This window comes from Mugil cephalus, chromosome 16 (genome assembly GCF_022458985.1).
Source record: "Mugil cephalus isolate CIBA_MC_2020 chromosome 16, CIBA_Mcephalus_1.1, whole genome shotgun sequence".
Lineage (NCBI taxonomy): Eukaryota > Metazoa > Chordata > Actinopteri > Mugiliformes > Mugilidae > Mugil > Mugil cephalus.
In genome coordinates, this window is record NC_061785.1 from 5,399,766 (window position 1) to 5,421,898 (window position 22,133).

At 40.9% G+C, this 22,133-nt stretch overlaps 2 protein-coding genes and 2 non-coding genes across 4 annotated transcripts; 3 read left to right on the top strand and 1 right to left on the bottom strand.

Moving 5' to 3' along the window:
- The first annotated feature begins 1,995 nt into the window (after positions 1-1,995).
- On the top strand, positions 1,996-13,999 carry LOC125022516 (protein phosphatase 1 regulatory subunit 1B-like). Its single transcript, XM_047609223.1, has 5 exons — positions 1,996-2,391; positions 10,378-10,461; positions 11,458-11,533; positions 12,890-13,024; positions 13,096-13,999. Exons 1-5 carry the CDS (start codon positions 2,257-2,259, stop codon positions 13,215-13,217), a joined length of 552 nt encoding a protein of 183 aa, XP_047465179.1. The 5' UTR covers positions 1,996-2,256; the 3' UTR covers positions 13,218-13,999.
- Positions 8,903-8,974, top strand: trnaq-cug. Its single transcript has one exon. It is a non-coding gene; the product is annotated as a tRNA-Gln (tRNA).
- trnaq-cug lies at positions 10,968-11,039 on the top strand. Its single transcript has one exon. It is a non-coding gene; the product is annotated as a tRNA-Gln (tRNA).
- Positions 14,000-14,158: 159 nt separating the features above from the next.
- Positions 14,159-18,096, bottom strand: LOC125022515 (phenylethanolamine N-methyltransferase-like). The gene is made up of 3 exons (XM_047609221.1): positions 17,076-18,096; positions 16,662-16,872; positions 14,159-15,623 (listed from the first exon to the last, which is right to left on the bottom strand). The coding sequence occupies exons 1-3, from the start codon at positions 17,308-17,310 to the stop codon at positions 15,185-15,187; spliced, it is 885 nt and encodes a 294-aa protein (XP_047465177.1). The 5' UTR covers positions 17,311-18,096; the 3' UTR covers positions 14,159-15,184.
- Between the last annotated feature and the right edge of the window lie 4,037 nt (positions 18,097-22,133).

Here is a 22,133-nt window from a genome sequence, read left to right on the forward strand (position 1 = left end):
TATTGCTGTTGGTGATGTTATCTTCTCAACTTGCTGCCCTGCGTTATTCAGTTTAGAATAGAATGGAATGGAATGGAATGGAATGGAATGGAATAGAATAGAATAGAATAGAATAGAATAGAATAGAATAGAATAGAATAGAATACCCTTTATTGTCATTATGTAGTGTAAAACAAGATTGGTGCAAAAAAACACAAATATGTACAAAATAGTACAAAGAATTACAAGCTAAAGTTAAAATACTAGTACTAAAACCAGTAAAATACTGAAAATATACAAAAAATAAATATTGTTTTTGTAGCACTAGTGGTAAAAGTGTAAACATGTACTGCACAAGGTTTTTTAGAAAAGACAGAATAGACATAATAGCTGCATCAGTGCAGTTAAAAAGTCTGTTATTGCACATCCTATATTATCTTGATTGTTGCATGTGAGAGTTCAGGGTGGTGATGGCTCTCAGAAGAAGAAACTGTTTTTCAGTCTGTAGCGCCTCCTAGAGGGCAACAGCTTGAATGGGTGACGACTGGAGTGTGAATTGTCCTTGATGATGCTGCGAGCTCTGCTGAGGCACCGTGTGGTGGAGATGTCCATCAGGGACAAGCTGTATATAGTGTGAGATTTAAAAGAAACTCTCACTGTTATTCTTGGTCATTTAAATCAGTTTGAAAGCAGCTGCTGGACTACTGTCACAAACTTCTCACCAGGATACCTAGCAAGAGCCTGCAGCTAAGATCCTGATGATTACTCTCCACTCACTGGCTTCCTGTTTTCACCAGGATTGAGTATAAGGTTTCCCTCCTTATGCTCGATTCCTGCTTCTGAAAGACCGGCAGCGCAAATTTGGAAATTTGGATGTGAAAGCGAACTGCATGGACTACTGCAAAGAGGCCAAGGTTGGAAAACGATTCAATTTCGTAACGTCAGTGATGAAATAATGTCACATATACGTGTTTTACTGTTGTTCACTACAATGAGAAAATCTGTTTTTATTAATCACGGCTTGGTCTTGTTATGTAGCAAAGCTACTGAAGTCAGTAAACATGATGTCATGCTTGGGAAATGGGTGAAATAACCGACAGCATGTAGCCGACTTGTTTAATGAAAAAACTCGAATGACCTTCTGAGGGTAGATGCTACAATCCTCTCCATTTTCTTTGTAGTAGGCTATCATCATGAAACAGCAAGAAGGACATTATGTCCTTTTTTTCTTTCTATTTTTCCTCCTGACTGTGCATAAAGAAAGAGTGAGATGATGAGTGTCAATTAGGTAAAGGTGGTGTGATTGTACATTTAAGTCTCATGCTGTGAAAAAGAACTCTGCATGTAGCTAAATGCTTAGATTTTTAAAAAAAGTGTCATTGTGCAGATAAAAGTTTTATTTTACGCAAAAAGAGAAATCTTATTTTGCAAAAAAGACAGCACATTGTATTTTATGTCTATTGAGACAAAGAATGTTTGTCTTATTGTATTAATACTTATTGTATTTTGTTGTTGTTTTAAATAAACTAAACTAAACATTTTGAACGCTGAAAAAACACTGGCCCCACCTCGGGCCCCCTGGTCATTTAGATCTAGAACCGCCCCTGGTGATCTCGCTGTGAACTCAGTAAGTTAACAAAGTGGTGAGTCAGGCTGCTTGGTTTATTACTTGTTGATCCAGTCTCACTCATCGATGCATTCAGTTGTTCCGTGCGACTTCTGACACTTTTCAAGATTTATTTTTTTTTTTTTTTAAGTACGCTACAACCCAGTGATCTGACAAACTGCCTGAACTCGTGTGACCTCGACTGCAGCGCTCCACTTTTAGAATCCCATCTCCGGGGAAATTGCTTTTCTGGGGCGCTTCTTTGAATCGCAGAGAGTCTCCGACTACCCCTGAATGCGCCGCGAAAGCTCCCCCACCTTCACTCTTCCTCTTCCTCGCATCACAGGTCAGTGGACGCAGAGGAAGCGATAGACAGAGACTGACTGTGCGTGTTAGGGAGGGAGGGAGGGAGGGAGGCAGAGGCGTGAGGGAGGAGGGGGGTGAGCACGCAAAGCTGTTAAACACAACTCCACACACCAGAGAACTGTTGGGACAGAAGGATGGAGCTGCTCACTTACTAACGCTACATTTTATTTTATTTTTTATTTTTTTTAAAGAAGTATACCTACTTGTTACAGTTTTGGCATCCGGCTCTTAGATAACACGCACACGTCGGATTCCTTTAGTCAGACGTGTGCGCGCTCGGCCTTGGAGGTGCCAGGCTGGAGGACATGGACCCGCCGCTGCACGCAGCCGAGACGGACGCGATGGAGCGAGAGGAGGCGGAAAAGGATGCGAAGAGAAAGATTCAGTTCTCCGTGCCTTCCTCCGTGCCCACCCAGCTGGACCCGCGACAGGTGGAGATGGTGAGAGCAGAGGGAGCGACCGGGAGCGTGGGATAGTTGTGTGGACGCGGTGGGGGGAAACAGGGGAGGGTCAGGTGTGGTTCACTGTTATTTCTGTGTGCAGCTCCAAACCTACTACTCTTTATATTAAGACAGTGGCTCTCATCTGCTTTCCTCCAACTTTTATCACGACTTTAACGGAGGCGATCTGAAGCGTCAGTCCTTGACACGGAGGCTGACAGACGGTTACATAAGTAGTCTAGCAAGACTTTGCAGAACTCTGTATTTTGATGTTGCATATTAGCACTCTGTGGGCAGCAGGGTATGGGCAGCGCTGGGATTAAGCTGAGCCGTGCAGCCTTAGTTTTTGGAGCCCTTCAAACCGATGAGACGTCTCTGCCCTTCAAACAGAGTACATGAGGAGGAGGAGGAGGAGGAGGAGGAGGAGGAAAGAAGTGAGGGCTGAAGCACTCTTTGTAATATTAAAATCGCCTGAGCTGCATGAAACAAAAATGCTGAAGGTCACATATTTTTAGATGGAGGTGATTTAAAAAAATAAATAAATAAATAAATAAATCAAATGTAGCAGCAGTTTATGCTGAATCATCCCAAAGCAAGTGCAGGTGGAATCTGCTGACATGGTCCTGCAGGAACTATTGTAGTGTAAGGGTGCAGTGTGAACAGAAATGATGTGGCAAAATAGAGGCAGAGGTGCACTGATAGTGGTGTCGATGCCGACGGGTCACGGGGGTAAGAGTGAAAACACGAGGTTTTGTCCGTTTCCTTTGCTTTTAGTATGAATATTTTAATCCCAGCTCTGCCACGGACGAGAGGGAAATCTCTGGGGGGACCGTGCGTAGTGTCACACATCGTAATTTCTCAACAGTTGTGGATTTGAAAAATTTCTCAGGACATCTGTTTGGAAACGCTTCTCTCTGGCTGGGATGAAGAATGACGCTAATAAGTCTCGAGTGTTTACCACACATCTCTTGTTTACAGCCTACTTTACGTTACTCTACTATATTTACTTCTTCCTCTTTTCCAACAAACTACAAGTATCAGCCTTCATTTTGGATGAAACAACTCTGATTTGTTGCACTCTTAAGTTAATTAGCTTCTTTTGTGTTAATATTGATGCATATTTTACGTCACATATCATCACCACTACATCCTCTGTCTTCGGCTATTAAGACTCTTTCCCACATAAATTTCCCCCCAAACGCTCACTGACAGCAACACGAGATAAGTCAAGCGTTCGCTATAAGACGCTCTGGCAATTTGTTTCTGCCCAGGATCTGGAAAGATTACCGCGAATCTTCGACCCTGGATCTAATAACAACAGCATCATTCTGTAGTAAAGCATGTGAAAGGTCACAGGGTTAACGCCGCACAATAAATCTTAGGTTCATGTCCGTTTACAGCCAATAAATAAATTGATGAGCGTAACCTGTTGCTGGAAGGATGGAAATCAGCTGGCGGCTTAAATATTTTTTAAGATACTGGGAATCCAGCTGGGGATAAACGGTTGTTCGGGCTGCATAATGGTTTTATAATCCATCATGTAGGCATCCTGTGTGGGAAATGTTCTTGTTTTTACGCATTGTTTTTCAGTAAATGCAGCCTGTCAGCATAATGACTGGATGCCTAATGGTCATGTCATGCGGAATAAGACTTAACTGTACTTGGCACGTGTCTTAGCGCTGCAAGGCACAACTTTCTAATTGAAGTCAGTGCTGCAGCCGCTTCTGGGAAAGTGTCTCCAGTTGGGAAGACCTTGACACTGGCGGATCCGCGTCACCAGAGATTTAACTTTCACACATGTACCTGGAACCTACCGCCAAAGCACTTCCTGAGAATTTTTTGATTAATGAATAATTTAGTGGACCATTAATGGCCAGATCATTAAGTTCCTAGAAGCGCATTGTCACATCAATAGCCTTCTCAGAGAGCAAAGCGACGTCCGGTCGGGGGTGCTTTGGCAGCTGTGAAGGCCGACCTTGCCGTCCTTTCATACGCATTTACTGGCCGAAGCTCGAAGACGCTGTATTTGCATAACACGGCGTGGAAACGGAGGCAGGTAAAGAGATAAGAGCGTGATTAAAAACGATTTGCTGAGTGGAGAGGATGGACACACAAGGGGAGGGAAAAAGAAAAAGGCATCCGACAGAAGGCAAGCAACGCAAGGAAAGGGAGGGAAGTCAGCAGCCAAGGAGACGACTGATTAAAACGAAAAGAGATTTGCTGAGGTCAGAATCAAGGGCAAGGACGGCTAATGCCAAGAGCCAAATTTTACCGCAGCGCATCCAAGAGCTCGGGCTATGCTCTTCTTTATTCCTGTTTAAAAAGTTGGGTTTGATTATTAGGATTTAAAACTAGGTTGAGTAACAAGCTGAAAATGGGAACAGGAAAATACATATGAGCCACTGAGGAAGAGGACGTGGTAAAGTTTGAAGCACATGTGTCTTCATGTCCCTCCATCTATAACTAATTTACCAGGTGTATTAGGACAAAATTAAAGCGGCGCGGTTTGCCCTACTGCTTTATAAATGGCTCTTTAAAGACCAGGCTGAATGCCAGTGTGATTTTTATGTACCTTTTCTTGAACATGTTGTGGTCAAGGGGTTATTTTAGCGAATGAAATGAAAGCACAAACCAGGGATTTATGCGTCCACTGTGTGGTCTTAATTGTTAAGTGGATAGGTTCATTTTGTATAAAAGGTTTTCTAGGTCATTGTCCCAGTACTAAGAAATGAGGTGGAGGATTAATGATTTACTATGCAAGCTCCACGCTGAGGTTCCATGAGAACCGTGACTAGGTCTCAAACAGGAACTGCAGAAAAATGCCTGAACACAACAGACACGATTGTTCACTCCAGCCATCCACGTTCTCAATGGTGTTGTTTTAATGCTTGAACTATGACAGGATACATTATACACTTTGTCATTATGTTGCATTTTCTAGATATTATTTGTACAGACGCAAACGATTGTGTGTCTAAATGCACCAGGTCTGGTTTTAGGATGTAGGAAGGGGCTTCGGCAAAGTGCTGTGCTTTTAGTGAGTTTCAGTGCTGTTAAAACTAGGGTGCATTGTGTCACTAATACCAGTAGAAAGCAACGCTTTGTATGGTGGCCCTGAAGGTCAAAACACAACAACATTTCACAAAACACAGCAGCATTACAGAAAACACAACAACATTTCACAAAACACAGCAGCATTACAGAAACCACAACAACATTTCACAAACCACAGCAGCATTGCAGAAAACACAACAACGTTACAGAAAACATAGCCCGATTAAAATTATTTATCCAACTCACGGTGCATTACATTTTTCCCATTTCCCTGTGTAAAATTATATATTTTTGCTTTCCTCTTGTGTCTCGGGGAGTGACATTGCGACAAGTCACGTTTTCAGTATGACAACTCACGTGTAATTCCCATTGACGGTATTTACTGTGGGCAAACCCATTGTTATGTCACCCATTAGGTTCTGAATATCAAAAATGAAGCCCAAACTTCTTTACTCCGCCCACACTCAGATATTCCAAATATGGACATGAGGAAGTCGTATTGGATGTTGAGACCCGCCCACCCAACTCTGATACCTAATTCAGACTACCACCTGTCACTCACAGCGGGAATGCCCTTAATTATGCAGAATTTTAAACCTTAATAAAAAAAAATAAACGAATGATTTAGAAAAAAAATCCCTTGTGCAGTTGTCATGAATAGTGAAATAAACTATTGAGACCAAAATTGCGTTTTTGTACCAGGCTGTAAACATGTTTAATAATGCTGTAAAGTTGGGCTTTTTAACATGGGGATCTATGGGGATTTGCTCCCTTTTGGAGCCTCAAGTGGCCACTCGATGAACTGCAGTGTGTTGCACTTCCGCATTGGCTTCATCGCTCAGACCCGTAGGTTGTCGCTTGGTAAAACCACACAGCGACACACACGTAAACAACAATGTAGAGAGGAGAGAGATGCGCGTTTCCTAGCTGAAAAGTCTCTATTTTGAGTTTGTGTCAACTAAAGACAATAATATTAAGGGTCGCTGTACACTCTATGCTGGTGACAAAGTCCTATCTAGCTTCACAAACACAACTTCGAATTTCAAGGAACATTTTTAGTCGCAGGTTTTGGCACAGGTTCTATCCAATCAGAAACAAAAAGTGTTGTCCCTACCCTTTCTGTAATCTGTAATGTCGTTGTGTTTTGACCTTCAGGGCCACCGTAGCTTTGCAACTATTAAATCTATTTTCTTGACCTGAATACATAGGCTAAGAACAGACCGTATACATAGACTGTATAAAAACAGGCTGCACCTCAGCACCATCAGTAGCATTTAATAGTACTCCACAGCATGTTGTTAGATGGGATAGTGTAGCTGTTGTTATTTCTCTGAAGTCTACTCCATGTACTGCAGCTAAACATCTAGTAACTTTATCAAATAGTTGATATACAGCCTCCTTCTCTCTGTCACCACAGTACTTTAGTTGTAATTAAGGACTGACATGACATGGGCTTCCTCTCTAGTGAAGTATTTCCACACTTGATGATCCGCTGCTAGTTTGCTGAAATGACCTATTAGACTCCTCGCCTGTCTTCTAGGAGGCGTCCATGTTGTTATTTTCACGTGATCCGAAAAGTCGACTAGTTTCTACAACCCCTTGTTCAAACTGGTTTTCAGACTCACCACAATGGAGTGAGACAGAATACAGGATTAGTCATTTTAGAATAGGCCAGTAGTTAGTGTTTTGGTGGCACATATGGCAATAACTGTAACTGCATGTGTACTTTTGGGACCTCCCCTCCCCAGAAACAGTGAAATGTCGGCACTTTTTGTTACAGTCTCTCTTCTATACATCCTGGAAATTACTCGTCACAGTGTTAATGCGAGTGCAGCTTCTCTGCACGCAGCAGGAGCTTCTCCGTCCGCCAGCTGTAGTAAAAGGTGGATATGAGCAGAGTTTGATACTCAAACAAAGCAGCATCGCACTGAAACTGCTGCCATTATTGAAATGGAGTCGCTACTTGAAAGAGAAGACAATTACACGGGATGCAGACTCACTTCTGTGGTGGAAAATGAATGAGCCAACATTTCCCTTTCTGAGCAATTTTTATACTAGCGCTGTATTAGAATAGATAGATAAATGTAGAAGAGTCACTGGCACTTTAGGGAACTACTGTAGTGGTCTAAGTCTAAGTTATACCAAACTAAACAGATTTAACATCATTTGGTGAGTGAAAGGCGTTAGTCTGACAAATCAATCAATAAATACACAAATAGAGAAGGCGGCAAACAACACATTAGGACGCGGATGAACGCGGCATGTTTAATATCAAAGTTTAATCTACAGACAACAATCAGCATGTGAGGAGAAATGTGAAATGAAGCAGTTACAAATCAAATCAGTCGTGCAGCGTAGACACGGCAGGTATGCACAGGTATTTCCGACATGCACAACAACAAGGACCTGATGAATGTGTTCCGTGCAGGGGTTTGACCTTCCAGCTCTAACAAAGCACTCAGAAAAGGCCAGTGCGTCTGAAAAGGCTCTCAGACAGGTGCTCAAACTGCGGTTTGCTCTTTTGGTCTCACGTTGTTTTTGTTTTGTTTTGTTTTTTTTTTTATTTCCATGAGAGATGTGTGCGTCTGTGTGCTCACATTTATTACACTGACACATTAAAATGCTCATGTTTACACGTTTTTTTTTGTTTTTTTTAAACTTCTAATTGGACGCCTCCTCTCGATTCATATTTAAATTTGTGCCCCGACAATGGCAGCGGGTTTCATTCTGGAGCGTGAGCATTGAATATGTATGAATCCAGCTCACAAAGGGGGGAAGGCAGAAGCAGTGAGATTGACTCCAGAGTGAAGGCTGCCCACGCGCTGCATGCCTACACTCCTGGCTCCTGCGATTGGCTTTGGCGAACACTCGTATCTTGTAACAATCGTATCGCCATGACACATTAAAAAATGGAGAGAGTGAGGAGCGCGTTGCATATTTTACTATAAATAACACATTGTGAAAAGATGCAGTTAAGCCTTGAAGTTGAAGTAAAAGCAGAGAAGATGCATTTAAAGTTAAATTGCATCGAATGTGTCCTATGAGGACTCTGACAGTGTTGTATCTTTATATTGCAGATCATTATTTTTGATTCATTAGTATTTAAGGAGCTTGTTAGCATTGTAGTTATCTCAATGTTATCTTCACCTTTATGATAAATGTCAGGGATCAGTCATGAAATGTTATCAGGTTTGGCCTACGAGCATGAAGAAATAGAAAATAAAAGGAATTAAAAAAGTGCAAAACCACTGACGGGAGACGTAAAAAACACTGAACCATCTTCCGATAATCCAATGTTCTGCTGGGAAACTTTTGGACTTCGGACCTGGTATTCATTCATGTGGATGTTGCAGCCTGACGCAGACACACACAAAAAGAAAAAACACTTTAGAAACGACCTGGCCTCTAAATCCCTACTGTGTGGGATGATCCACAGAGCCCCAGGGGCCTCCACTGTGGTTCCATGGTGTAATGGTTAGCACTCTGGACTCTGAATCCAGCGATCTGAGTTCAAATCTCGGTGGGACCTTAATTAAGCTGCACAATATTAAAAAAGGAGGTCATAACGTTATGGCTGATTGGTGTACCTAATACAGCGTATTTATTTTCTGCTGAACAGACGCCATAAATATAATCTAATATATAATCTTATCTACACTCAAATCTGTATTGATGCAGTCAAAATAAAAATGATTTCATTTGATCTTCCAGAAATTTCATGATTGTGTAACTGATGGTTTCAGCCAGACAACAAGATGATCAAGCAGTAGCTGCTGTGTATGTGGTGGTGTAAAAAAACCCCTGAATGATTGCAACCAAGTGATGAGAACACCTAGTCAATTTAAATAATCCGTCTGTGACAAGATATAATCCTCATTCAGGAACAGTGTGCATCTTTAGCTCATTGTTACGTCATGATGTGCATTTCCTCTTTGGTTGCCACCAAACAAATCCTCTGCAGACGCCAACTGCAACGTGGCTGAATAAAAGGCTGTTGACTGTATAACTGTAACGTGATGTTTGGAAATCAGTCACACCTTGTTTGGGTTTTCGAGGATAGCACTGCTTTTGTCAGAGTTTTGCATAGTTCCAAATATATGAGTGTGAGACGCACGTGCAAATATTTGCAAATTCACACTGTATTCAACATTTAGGTTTAACACACGCTTCCCACCAGCAGTGGTGAGGATAAGTCATTACTAGCCTTCCTGTGAACAAAACATATGTTAAAATTACAACAAAAAAATGAGAATAATAACAATAATAAATATCTAAAACCTTTATATAACATATTTATCCTTCCGAGACCCAGCGTCATCATATGGGGACATTACGTTTTAGGTTTGCTGCAGCTTATTCTGCTTCATTTAGAGCTGTTGTCCTCATTAGGAGACACTTTTGTCTGCCATGTACTGGTAGCAAAGGGTCAATACACTTGTTTATTTATGCTAATTAACTTTTCTAGTTTTATATGACATGAAAATTTAACAAATTAAAAGAGTACACGTTTGAGGACATTGGGATTTCATTATGTTTTTGCATAAAAATAAACTGTTTTATATTTCGGTACACATTGGTGACTTAAATAGTATTATACAGTGAAATAATCCCACATAATTTATTTCAAACTTCCAGTTCCAATATGATTATTGCTTATTTTTTATACTTCTTAGGTCCTACTAATCCCAAATACCTAAAGATCTTAATCTTATTAAAGAAATTAGGATGCATTCCAATCAAATGCTTGGGTCTCTGGAGGATAATAAATCTCTAAAAAAGTATCTATTTGTACTATTTATCACTTGTCATGTGGATTGTTTCCTGACAACGTGTTTCATTTTACAGGGTTCTGCTGTTAAAAGTAAAAAAAATTTCCATGAAAATATTTGTTTTTTATGTAACCGGTGTAATGTCTTCGTGCTCGCTGCTAAGATTCGACGTCGGAGGCCGACGCCTGCCACGCTCTTCAGACTGACAGACCCACCGTCACCAGAGGAAGACAGCGGCACACATCAGGTACGTCCTGACAGTTAATCATTCACAAGGCATTTGCATTAAATTTCAACGGTTGCAGAGGAGAACAAGAAACTACCGCAGTACAATACGATGCTCTCTTGTTTTGAGTTGTGTCTGAGAATTTGTTCTGATAAGCCCTTTATGCACATAACTGCAACATTCACAGCCTTGTTCTCAGCGGTAGATCTAGACAAGTTTACATTGTGTGGCATGAGGATTTAACGGGGAGGCGTGGGAGGATGGTATTTGGCAGTTGCCACGTAAAAATACTGTAGGTAAATAGATTCCTCTCATTTCTTCTCACTTTCTCTCCCTGGTTTCCTTTCAATTTGTCTCCATACACTGATCAGGCATAACATTATGACCACCTTCCTAATATTGTGTAGGTCTCCCTTGTGCCTTGTGTCTGGTCCAGGTCATTAAATCCACTACTGAATCTCTACTCTGTGGGATGATCCATAGAGCCCCCCTCCCATTAACCCATAGGCCACAAAAGCCTCCACCGTGGTTCCATGGTGTAATGGTTAGCACTCTGGACTCTGAATCCAGCGATCCGAGTTCAAATCTCGGTGGGACCTTAATTAAGCTAAATTTTGGGGCTACTGTGCTAGGCTAGGGTTAGCGACTCGATCCCCAGAATGTTCCACGTGCCAAAGTCCCCTTGAGCAAGACACTGAACCCAGTAAAGTGCTTTGAGTACCAATAGATACAAAGATCATTTACTAACAAATGTAGGAATACCAGAGCAGAAGTTTCCCAGCAGAACATTGAACTGTCACAAGCTGGTCAATGTCACGTCTAAGTGGTCATAATGTTCTGCCTGATTCATGTAGCTGTATCTAATCTTTGTGTCTCATCGCTTTCTGCTAACTATTCAAAAAAATAACAGTCATTTACTTTTTATTTGTACGTTGTCTAAGGGCCGCATTACGTCAGAGGTGAGTAACATACAGTGAGTATAAATGCAAATAAGAATTTGCATGTTTTATTCTGCAGTGGGTTCTGGGAGAAAATGGAGCCCTGAAAGCCAAACTGGTTCACATGTCAACCTACCAGCCGCCCTCGCTTAAAGGTAAATGCGCCATCTTTAAATTATTTCGCATGTGTTTCCATTTACATAACACAATGAAAAAAAGAAAAAAAAAATGGGAGACCTAATTCTGCTGTGGCAACTGACATGTGGTCTATATCTGTCTGGACTACGTGAATATCCCTAAAAACAAAACACACAGAGTTGTGTGCCTCTGTGTGTGTGTGTGTGTGTGTGTGTGTGTGTGTGTGTGTGTGTGTGAATGTGTGTGTGTTGTGTAAGATTAGGAGCAGAGACAGCTGTGAGTCTGTTCTGGATCATCCTGGATTATAGGATGGGTGCACAGCTGCAACACGGTCACACAAGTGCACGCACGCACACAATCACTCAGGGAAATATGTCAAAATAAACACACTAGATTGGTTAAAAAAATATATACACATATTTTACTTTTCATGTGTTTTGTGAAATTTATGGCTTTGACCCTTGTAATCATGCTGTTCTATTAGATTTATTTGCGCATATGTCAAATATAACATACACGTCTCCACCTTAAATCATACATTTAAATATATTTTCCCTAAAAAAAATAAATAAATTTCCAGATTCTTGACATTTACCCTTTTATTAAACTGTAATTAAATAGAAACAGTATATTTTGTATATGTATTTGCACACAGATGACTTTGTTCTATTAAAAAGTGAGATTATTCTTATATTTGAGACATAACTCATTAACCTTTAGAGCCGGGGTCTTCAGTGTTTTTCAGACCTCCAGACTGATGGAGATTAAGTAGGGACCCGTAGCCTTCTATATTAAACTTGGCCTAGCGCTAAATATACATTATTATTATTATATGAAGAGCTGACTGAAAGATAAAGTCTTCTGCCTCCATTTATCCATTTATATGTTGCATTCATGTTAATGTGTATTTAAAGACATTTAAATTTGTTGGGGAAAATGTTTAAAAATATATTAAAAAAAATGTCTAATCAACCAACGATTTTGAGGGAGGAGCTGTCTCAATAGCTTCCTATACACAGTAGGCCCCGCCTCATCACTGCTGAGCCAATCATGAGGCTGAACATTACACGCTGACGTCCCAGAGGCACGATGTGGTATTAAACGAAGAGAAGCTAACAGTGCAGCTCGCTACCATCAGCCAACAACTGAGGCCAAATAGCTTTGTCACTTGAACGAAAAATAGAAATAGAAAAAATATTTGAATAGTTATTATTAATATTAATGTACATTTACAATTATATAGAACACTTATAGCAGGTTCAGGTTGGCCTGAAAAACATTGAAGAGCCCTGATCTAGAGGCTGGTAATGACCTTTTCTTGCAGGTATAGCGATGCTCCACGTCTCCCTAAATGGTCACTTCATATTTTTCAGCTGTCCAGAGGATGGCCCAAGCCCACTTCTCCTCCCTCGACATGAAGTCTGTGGACAAAGAGGACACCTCCTCCTCTGATGATGAAGAAGAGGAGAACCAGGATGAGCAGAGGCAGCGGACACCCTCTCTCACAGGTGAGCGGGATAGGACAGTTCGCCTCATTTCTCTTCTCTTCTCAGACTCACAGAAAATTCCTCTGTATCAGATTCAAGAGAAGAAAGCACGTCGCTGAGAGATCGGCGTGGCCTGATGGACGGTTCGACAGAAAGCGGCGATCTCAACCAACGCTGTGAAGATAAGGAGGAGGCCAAGGGGAGAGGGGAATGAAAGAGAGGACGAGAAGACGAGGATCGGAACGTGCGGCACACGTTTGCATTGTGTGTATGTATGCGAGTATGTATGCGTGTGGTTTTGGGTCACTGTGTGTGCCTGCAGGGAACAAGCGAGCTGAATGTGGAAACTCAAACGGCCATCGAGGAGGGTCATAAGAATATCAATGAGGGGAAGTTTTAACCTGAGACTCGGGAAGGAAATCACGTCTCGGTTCAGCCAAAGAAGCCGCGGCCAAATCCCAATCAGCACAGGACACAGCACGGGAAGTGAAATGTGGGAACTGCTAAAAACTGGGGTGTTTTCATAAATAAATAAATGTTTCTTTTGGTTAGTCTCAAATGATATCCAACAATGTATGAACGTGTTTGTAACTTTAGAGCTGGGGTGCCACTTAGGGTTAGTCTCCTCCGCCTTTTAGGTCAACGAAATCAAAGAGGAAGATGGATTTCGGACAATGTGAGCAGTCCCCAGCACAGTTAGACCTGATTACATCACATCAGACTAATCCAACTAATCACGATCACACAGCACAATTTTTTTTTTCTGGTTCGATATTATAAACAGGCTTTTTGTAACACGGGGGATTAGGAAACATGATCTGATTTTTGTTTTTTTTTGGTTGGCACGGTGCACGTAGGGCTGGGACGGAAAAAAGAACCGACTTTCATTTTTTTATTTTTCAAAAGCATAAATGTACACGATTAGAGCGAAAGTTCATTCATGACCCTGTGTATAAATGATGTTTCGTGCTGGTTGCTAATAAAAAATTGATGATAGTTTGCTGGTGTCTGTGTGATTGAGGTCCAGCCATAGTCATGCAGCAAATAATTATTTGTTAGTTTGGAGGAAAAACTGAAGAACACTTATTATTATATTATTATGCTTGATGGGTTTTACTGTACTTTCTTTTGCGTGTATCCAGACTGTAAAACACTAATTTATCATGGCATGCATATAGACTTCAGCTGTTTTGGAGGTAAGAAATGGTCTTATATGATAGAAGTTTGATAGATTGAATTTAATGGTGTTTGTGATCGATATGTTTGTGTCAAAGACTACTCCAAGATATATTTTGGTCACAAATTTCTTTTTTAACCATTTAATAACACAATTAAAGCAGTGCAGTGGTGTGGCGGTTAGCACTGACAGTATTGTGTCCAAAGACGTGCTCATTATGCTTGTTAGGTGTGAGTGTGAATGGTTGAAAATGAATGAATGAAGGAATGAATTGCAAAGTTTTGGGCCATTGGCTGATATTTAAAGAAAATTTAAGGTGGCCAATGGTCACATCTAGTGGTCAGTGCCTCTAATTACACCGTAAATCGTTTTTATATTTTAAAATCACCTGAAGTAACATGTTCATAGACGAATTAACTGGACCGTGAAGCTGTGGAAAATGACGCAATGGATAACTCATTATTTTAAATTTTTTATTTTGTTTTTCCATTTTCATTCTTTGCTTATATCATCTTAACATCGAGACAAGTAAACTTAATGAAAACTCGAGCTGTGTTTTTATTCATAGACACAGAAAGAATAGAATAATCTATCAAAACACCATTTACACACAACTAGATAACTGGATTTTGGATTATTTGTTTTATGGTATGCAATATAAGTTAACAAAAAATAGGAAATACATTCTTGTTGCTGTAGGAGCTGTCTTTGAACTGGAGGGGGCGATGTGTGATCACATTTATAAAGAATAAACAGAAAAAAAGGGCTTGTTCTATTTCATCCATCTTTGGAAAGGGAATTTAATGTAAAATAAAATGGGATAAAATGAAATGTGTTGCCATTTTCTTCCTTGAGATTCAGCTTTTTCAAAATTCATCACAATCAAACCAACTTTTTTTTTGTTATTATTTGCAAAACTGCAAATTTATTTTTAATTTAATGTATAATATTTACTCATTTAATTTCTTATTGTTATTTGCCCTCTTCGCCTCGTCTCCTGCTCATTAATCCTTCCTCGCCTTGACAAAAAACACTCCAGTCACGTCATCAACCCCCACCCTCATATCCTGAGGCAGCGTGTAAACTTCCAGCCGGATCAGGGTGTAGCCGCTCTCCTTCAAGCTGGCGCAGACCTGGGCCTCGTTCAGCGGCACCACCGGGATCCTGACCCCGGGCCCTCCGAAGTAATAACTCTCCCCCAGGGCTCCGATGAGCAGGAGGTGGCCGCCGGGCCGCAGGAGCTTCCCAATGTGGCCCAGGGCTCTGGTGAAGGCGGCCAGGTCGGGGCTGACGCTCTCCAGGCAGAAGCAGGACACCAGGCAGTCGGCCCCGGCCGAGGGAAGCGCGTCGGGGGCCAGAGCCTGAGAGCAGTGCACGTCGATGGGGAGGATGTCTATGACGACGCGGCGCAGCTTGGCCGCTTTCTCCGTCCACTCCGAGGGTCTGGCAGAGACAATATCAATGAATGATGGAATACTTACTTAAAAGCAGCTGTTGCACATCTGCAATACAACATGGTATCTTTGCATCTTCAGTATTTATGGTGCTTTCGGTTCCTTGTTTTAAATGAGGAGTCTTTGCAAGCATGTTCACACATGTTCATGTCTGCATGAAGATTATTTGATCATTCTGTTGATCCCTGACTTACTTTGGTTGATGCTAAAAGACATTCGCTTTAGTCTGGACTGTATATTTAGTGGGATGCTAATATACTCCATGCACTAAATGCAGTATTTGCACATTCACAATTGTTCCCAGTGGTAGATCTAGACAAGTTTACATTGGAGCGGGGAGGCGAGGGAGGATAGTATTTGGCAGTTGCCACATAAAAGTACTGTAGGTAAATGGATTCCTCTCATTTCTCTCTGGTTTCTTATTATTTTCCATTTTTTCTCCATACACCGATCAGACATGACATTAAGACCACCTTCCTATTATTGTGTAGGTCTTCCTTGTGCCGCCAAAACAGTTGTGACTCATCAGAGAATGGACATTGGCCTTCTTAGGGTGTCCTGTGGTGTCTGGCAGCATAATGTTGTTAGTGGGGGGTCTTTAGGTCCTATGGGTTGAGGAGAGGGGCCTCTGTGGATTATCTCACAAATACTTGATCAGTTTGGGATCTAGTGAATTTGCAGGCCAGGTCAACACCTTGTGTCATGTTTTTTTTTTTTTTTTTTTTTGAGTAAAAAAACTAAACCTAAAACTATTTTATGCCTGTGTCAGGCTGCATCCTGCTGGGGATGGTTGCTAACATCAAGGAGAGTCATTGCTATTGGGTGGGGGTGCCTGTTTGAGTAACAAACACTTGACAAGTCACTTGTCAAGACACTTTTGAAACCAATTTGATGTTACAAATGCATTGCACACAAAGGATAATTTTCTGTTCATTCGATTTATATAATTTGACGATAATAGTAAAATGATTATAATATCTCTTTTACGTTAAGTAATTTAAACGGTTTGAGGGGAGCGTTTCCATACCGTCGCCCCTCCAGCTTGCAGACGTGCTGTAGATACGGCGTCCAGTCCAGGCTGCATCCTCCTTCATCCTGCAGCCAGCGCCTCAGCTCCCGGCGGTTCACCTCCAGGAAGTCAGTCAGGATCACTTTACTGAAAACCTCGCAGCCACTCAGCACCTGATAGAGGGTGGGACCCGAACCTATGTCCACCAGGAGCTCACCGCCCACGTCACCTGGGGAAACAAACACTTTTATGAAGTCATTTTATTTTTTAAAACAAATTTCTAGACACAGAAATTAATTGAAAGTTGTTGTTTCTAATCTGTGTCCCATATTAAATATTAAAAGTGCATTTACTTCAAGCAGTAGCTGCAGGAGTTTAAGAAATAAATACACCACAAATCAGTTTCTGCGATCTAAGATCCGGTCTCCTTACCTTCAGTGAAAGCTCTGTGCAGACAGGCCAGTTTCCACGGCACAATACTGTCTTTTCTTGCAAAATCAGCCCTCGGTGGAGTGTAGTTGTACTGTAGATACGCCGCAGGGTCGAATTTCTGGTAGCACGCTGCCATGGCCGCCACTCCATTCTCCTTTCCCTTTCCTTCCAGCGCCATGTTTTCTTTGCGGTTACAACTTCTGTCTCTGGAGATCAACCTTCGGGTGCACTGCATCCCCCCCCTGAGCTGACTTATATACCTGTGTGCACGTATCTGTGCTAGCACGTGTGTGTGCCTGTGCTTTGGGCTGCTCTGAGTTTCATGTCCATATTGGAGATAGCAATCCTGTTTTTAGGACCGCGCTTGCCTGATAGCATTGCTCAGTGGCCCGGGGCAATGATACAATCAGATCAGGGGGCTTCCTCCAACACTAGACCCACTAATGGACTCCTCCCGGGGCTTTCAGGTCCTTCACCCACCTCTCTAAGGCCCGTCATATCTGCACAATCATGCTAAAGGGCCTTTTACACTCAGACCAGGTTTGTCTCAGGCAACCCCTCGAAAGACACAAACAGGTCTCTCTTGAAGACAAACAGATTTGCCTGCGTCTTAGTCAGCCATTTTATTTGATGATACAGTTTATATTGAGTTTTGGAGATCGGAAGTAGGAGAAAGGTAAACAGCCAAGTGTTTCATACAAAATGGGAAGTTGTGAGGCAGAAAAAGGTGTTACTTCTGATGGAAAAACATTTCCGTGTTGTAGATGTTTAGGAGGAAATGATGAACAACTTATTTTAGGTTGAAACAAGTTGAGGTAACAGGAAATTATGTACAAGGAAGTTTGTTTATACACATTTGAATATACACACTTTTTACATTGACTTGAAATTAAATTTGTGCATTTTGGAGGCAAAATATAACATAATTGCAGTAAATAACTGTTTTCTTTCTTTTTCCACATGTATGATATTCACAGTTAAACCAAGGGATTGTCAGAACTCAAATAAAGCTGTTTAAAAAGACTGATACTTGATAGGTTTGCAGAAAAGGGGTTGTCTTATAGTATTTTGGTTATTAGTTTCTCTTTACCCATTGTGATTACTAAGAAACTTTGCATTGAGAAATTAAATTACCATCATAAAACAAAGTGTGTTTTGGGGAGGGGGATGATAATACAGGAGCAACTTAAAATGACCAAGTGATGACACCCAGTGTTCATTGATTCTAATTGCACAATGACGTCAACTAAAGTCATAACTAAAGTAAAACTATTTTAATGAAACCACTGAAAATATTGCAACGTTACACAGATATTAAGACTAATCTGCACTGATATGGGATCATGGATGTTTTCCATTCATTTTATTTTTCATATATCTACATACAAAGATATAGAAGGTCTTTTCTTCCTGCTGCTCCTGTTATGCTCCACAATGAACACTCGTAATATGTGCAATATTATTCCTCCCCAAGGTTCAACACTCTCACCATTCACTACTTACTTTGCAATGTGTACAATCCTGTGCAACATTTATTGTCCGACAATCATTATCTGTTTGCAATTCAATACTTATTGTATATATGACAATACTTGTATAGTATATTCTATTTTTTTAAAAAAAAATCTTATTATTTACTTTACTTTTATACAGTCCACTCACAGAGCCAACTGCAATTTTCCCATTGTGGGACAAATAAAGGTTTTCTAATTCTAATTCTAAGACAGGAAAACATAATAAAACCTGCTATGAATTTATATTCATAAAATCACAATTACAAAGCAAAATAATGAACTTGACCCCAATAATAAAACTTTATAAAAATGCAACTGCTATTATGATATGGTTTCCATAATGTGCTCGTACTGTATATAACTTCAAATTAGAAATACGTTCTTGTTTCTGCAGTAGCTGTGTTTGAACTCCAGGAGGCAATGTTTAATTACTTTTCTCATGCTAATAAGCGTTTTGGCCACAAAACGAAATCTGCTCCTTTACCTTTTGAGAAGATGTTTGACTCAAAATGTTGTTGAAAGCGTAAGATTCCAGTGTTTCTTATCGGGGAAATCTGGGTGTCACTTTTACACAGTGGGTGAAAGGGCAGATACTTTGTCCATTTTGTGCAGATGTCTCTGTGCCATCGTGTGTGTCCCTGCTTTGGGCAACTCTGAGTTTCACGGGCAGAGATAGCGATCCTGTTTTTAGGACCATGCTGCATTTACTTATTGCCTCAGGGCACCCACCTCTCAAAGGGCCTTCGTATCTGCACAATCATTCTAAAGGCCCTTTCACATTCAACCAGCAGTGCAGGTTTGTCTTTGCCTTTCAATAGACATAAACAAGTCTTTTTTAAAGAACAGATTTGTGTCTGTCTTCGTCAGCCGTTTTACATGAAGGAAATGTTTCTACTGAGTCGTGGAGAGTGGAACAAGTGAGAGCTTTGAGGAAATGTAAGAGTGTTTCAAAGCTTTCAGTGAAATGTACATTTTCTGTACATATTTGGATTAAAATGACCGTGTTGCTCATGAATGTGGCAAAAACATAAAGCGGCGACAAAGCAGTGAGCTCCCTCCTTTGATTTAATGAATTTGCTCCTTTCCACGGCAGCATTTTATATCAGCTGACAGGGAGCGAAGCCGCGTGCCAATCAAACATATTAGTTTTTCAGCGCCTCAATCATCCCTGGCAGGTGCAGCGGAAATCTCAAACACGCACACACTTCAGACATCCAAAATATCAAAGTGTCCGCAGGAGACAAGGTGTTTGGGATGTAGAAATGTGCCGCGCGATGCTGTTAAAATTTGAATATTTTGAGATTAGAGAGACGGGCTGGCTTCAAGGGGTCAAAGTTCTTTTACGGGAGACTGTGAATGCAAAACGTTTAAATATTGCCTCGGACGTCTTCTGCAAACGTTGACTACATCTACATGAATTAAACTTTCACAAGGAAATTTTTTATTCATATTAAAGATAAGTAAATTAATTGGGATTTACATTAAATACACTGGAGTCTGTTAGCGTGTTAGCAGTAACATTTTTGTTCATGTGCTGCTGCAGCCAACTTGATGCCAAATGGCCATAGATGTGAGTATGAATGGTTGTGTGTCTTAATACTTTTTACTCCATTTTGCATTTCTTTTTTTTAGGTTGCTTTAATGTCGTCCCAAACATACTTGTCTCTATAAATGCATTAGCAAAAAAATGTAAGAGTGATTTGATGTGGAATCTTTTCTGGATAGTATTGGCTGTCATACTAATTCATACCTGGTTAAATCACAATGTTTGTGAAGTCATGTACTGATTTAATTCAAAACATTTAAAAAACAGCAGTTGCAACTCATATTTTTCTGTTAATCCTTCCCTCTAAGAAATCTTTCCGTGCACTCTTTCTGTCACTTATTTTCAGCTTATTTCACTTTGATAACTTTTCCACGCACGAACTTTCATCTTCAGCGGTGAAAGCACAGCTCCTCTGATCTTTGCCACTTTCCTTTAAGATAAAAGCTCGACTGTATGTTGTTTGAGCATGTGGGTGTTATGCTGTTACGCGACTGTGTTAGAGCGACTTCGGTGCCGCACGGAAATGTTGATATTAGAAACAACGCCACACGCTGCGGCTTGCCACTTAGACTGTGGAGCACACATGCGCGGCCTCTAACGCAATCCAATTACTGTGCCGAGCCTTCCGGAGAAACCTCAAAGCTCCGAAAGAAGCATTTGGTTAAAATGTTTTGCATCGCTCATCTGGTCAAAGGTTGCACTCTTCGAGATTGAAGATCTCTTTTGATATCCCATTATTTGACCGTCTGGAGACGTCTTCCGCTAAACTCAATTAACAGAATCTCTGAAGGTTTTGTCTTCCTGATGTGCACCGATAGAGGACAGAAACATACAGAGGATGGCAACACGATTAAGTGACTGTTATTAGGCCCCGGGAAATATCCGCCTCCTACTTGCCTACAGTCATAATACAGACATGCTAACGTTAATCAGATGTACTAGTTAAGAATTTCAGCATGCTATCCTTTCTTATTAGCTATAACACAAAGTACTGCAGAAGTTAGAAGGAATGTACGCTTTGCTTTGCTTTGCTTTGCTTTGCTTTGCTTTGCTTTGAGAATTGGAAACGACATCTGGCCAACATTATCATCCTGTCTGTATCAGATATCATAATAATCCATCCAACTGTTGTGAAGACATTTCACACAGTACTACAAATATCATAAGAGCATAGGAGGAAAAGTCAGAGGGGCACCTAAAGCTACCAGCTCAAAGAAATCAAATGAACGGACGTGCACTGAGTTAAAAGGTTGTGCAGATGGATGCGCGCGCTTCCACCCACTCCCGCACAAACACACGCAGTTAGTGGATTAGCGGAGGTCAGTTCCTTCCCCTGAGTGAGATAGACAGATACACGAGCAAAGAGGTGGAGGAACACAGAAGAGACAGATAAAGGACAAAAGCAGGCAACCGAGAGAAGAACAGGACAGACGTAATGGAATAATGCTCATTTAGCCAGAGCTACAGGAGCCAATTCTGTTATCTATGCTCCTAGAGGCAGTGGGGGTTCGACAGTGTCAGTCAACTCTGCTTTGCCACAGCAAGATAGCTCAGGTACAGAAAACTGTCATCACTGCTGCAGGGCTGCATGGAGCAAATGAAAGGCAACAAATAGATGGAGAAATCATGAGAAAAGGGTTTGCACCATTCGCTATCCTATCGTACTGAAAAAACAAAACTGAGAATATTTGTGAAGAACTGAAAACATTTCACACGACAATTGTGTTGAAAAACAATGTAAAATGCATTAGTCTTATCAACACTTATTAATACCTGAATGGGGAATTCTGTGCATTAATTAAATATGACTTAAATATTCCAATTAATGTAAGTTGAACTCGACTCAGGTAATCTAAGCTGCAAGCCATGTTCACATGCATTGTGACTCTATCTATGTTCAGACTTCTTGTGAGCAGACTTTGTAGTCGCACAGTATTAGATCACACAATATATATATAGTGTGATCTAATACTATTACCAAAATGAATTTTCTTGTTC

Coding starts and splice junctions, on each gene's coding strand:
- LOC125022515 (XM_047609221.1), bottom strand. CDS start 17,310: ATGCAGTGCACCCGAAGGTTGATCTCCAGAGACAGAAGTTGTAACCGC. Junction 16,873..17,075: donor GCACAGAGCTTTCACTGAAG/GTAAGGAGACCG, acceptor TTGTTTCCCCAG/GTGACGTGGGCGGTGAGCTC. Junction 15,624..16,661: donor TGCAAGCTGGAGGGGCGACG/GTATGGAAACGC, acceptor TGTCTCTGCCAG/ACCCTCGGAGTGGACGGAGA.
- LOC125022516 (XM_047609223.1), top strand. CDS start 2,257: ATGGACCCGCCGCTGCACGCAGCCGAGACGGACGCGATGGAGCGAGAG. Junction 10,462..11,457: donor AAGACAGCGGCACACATCAG/GTACGTCCTGAC, acceptor TTTATTCTGCAG/TGGGTTCTGGGAGAAAATGG. Junction 11,534..12,889: donor CCAGCCGCCCTCGCTTAAAG/GTAAATGCGCCA, acceptor CATATTTTTCAG/CTGTCCAGAGGATGGCCCAA.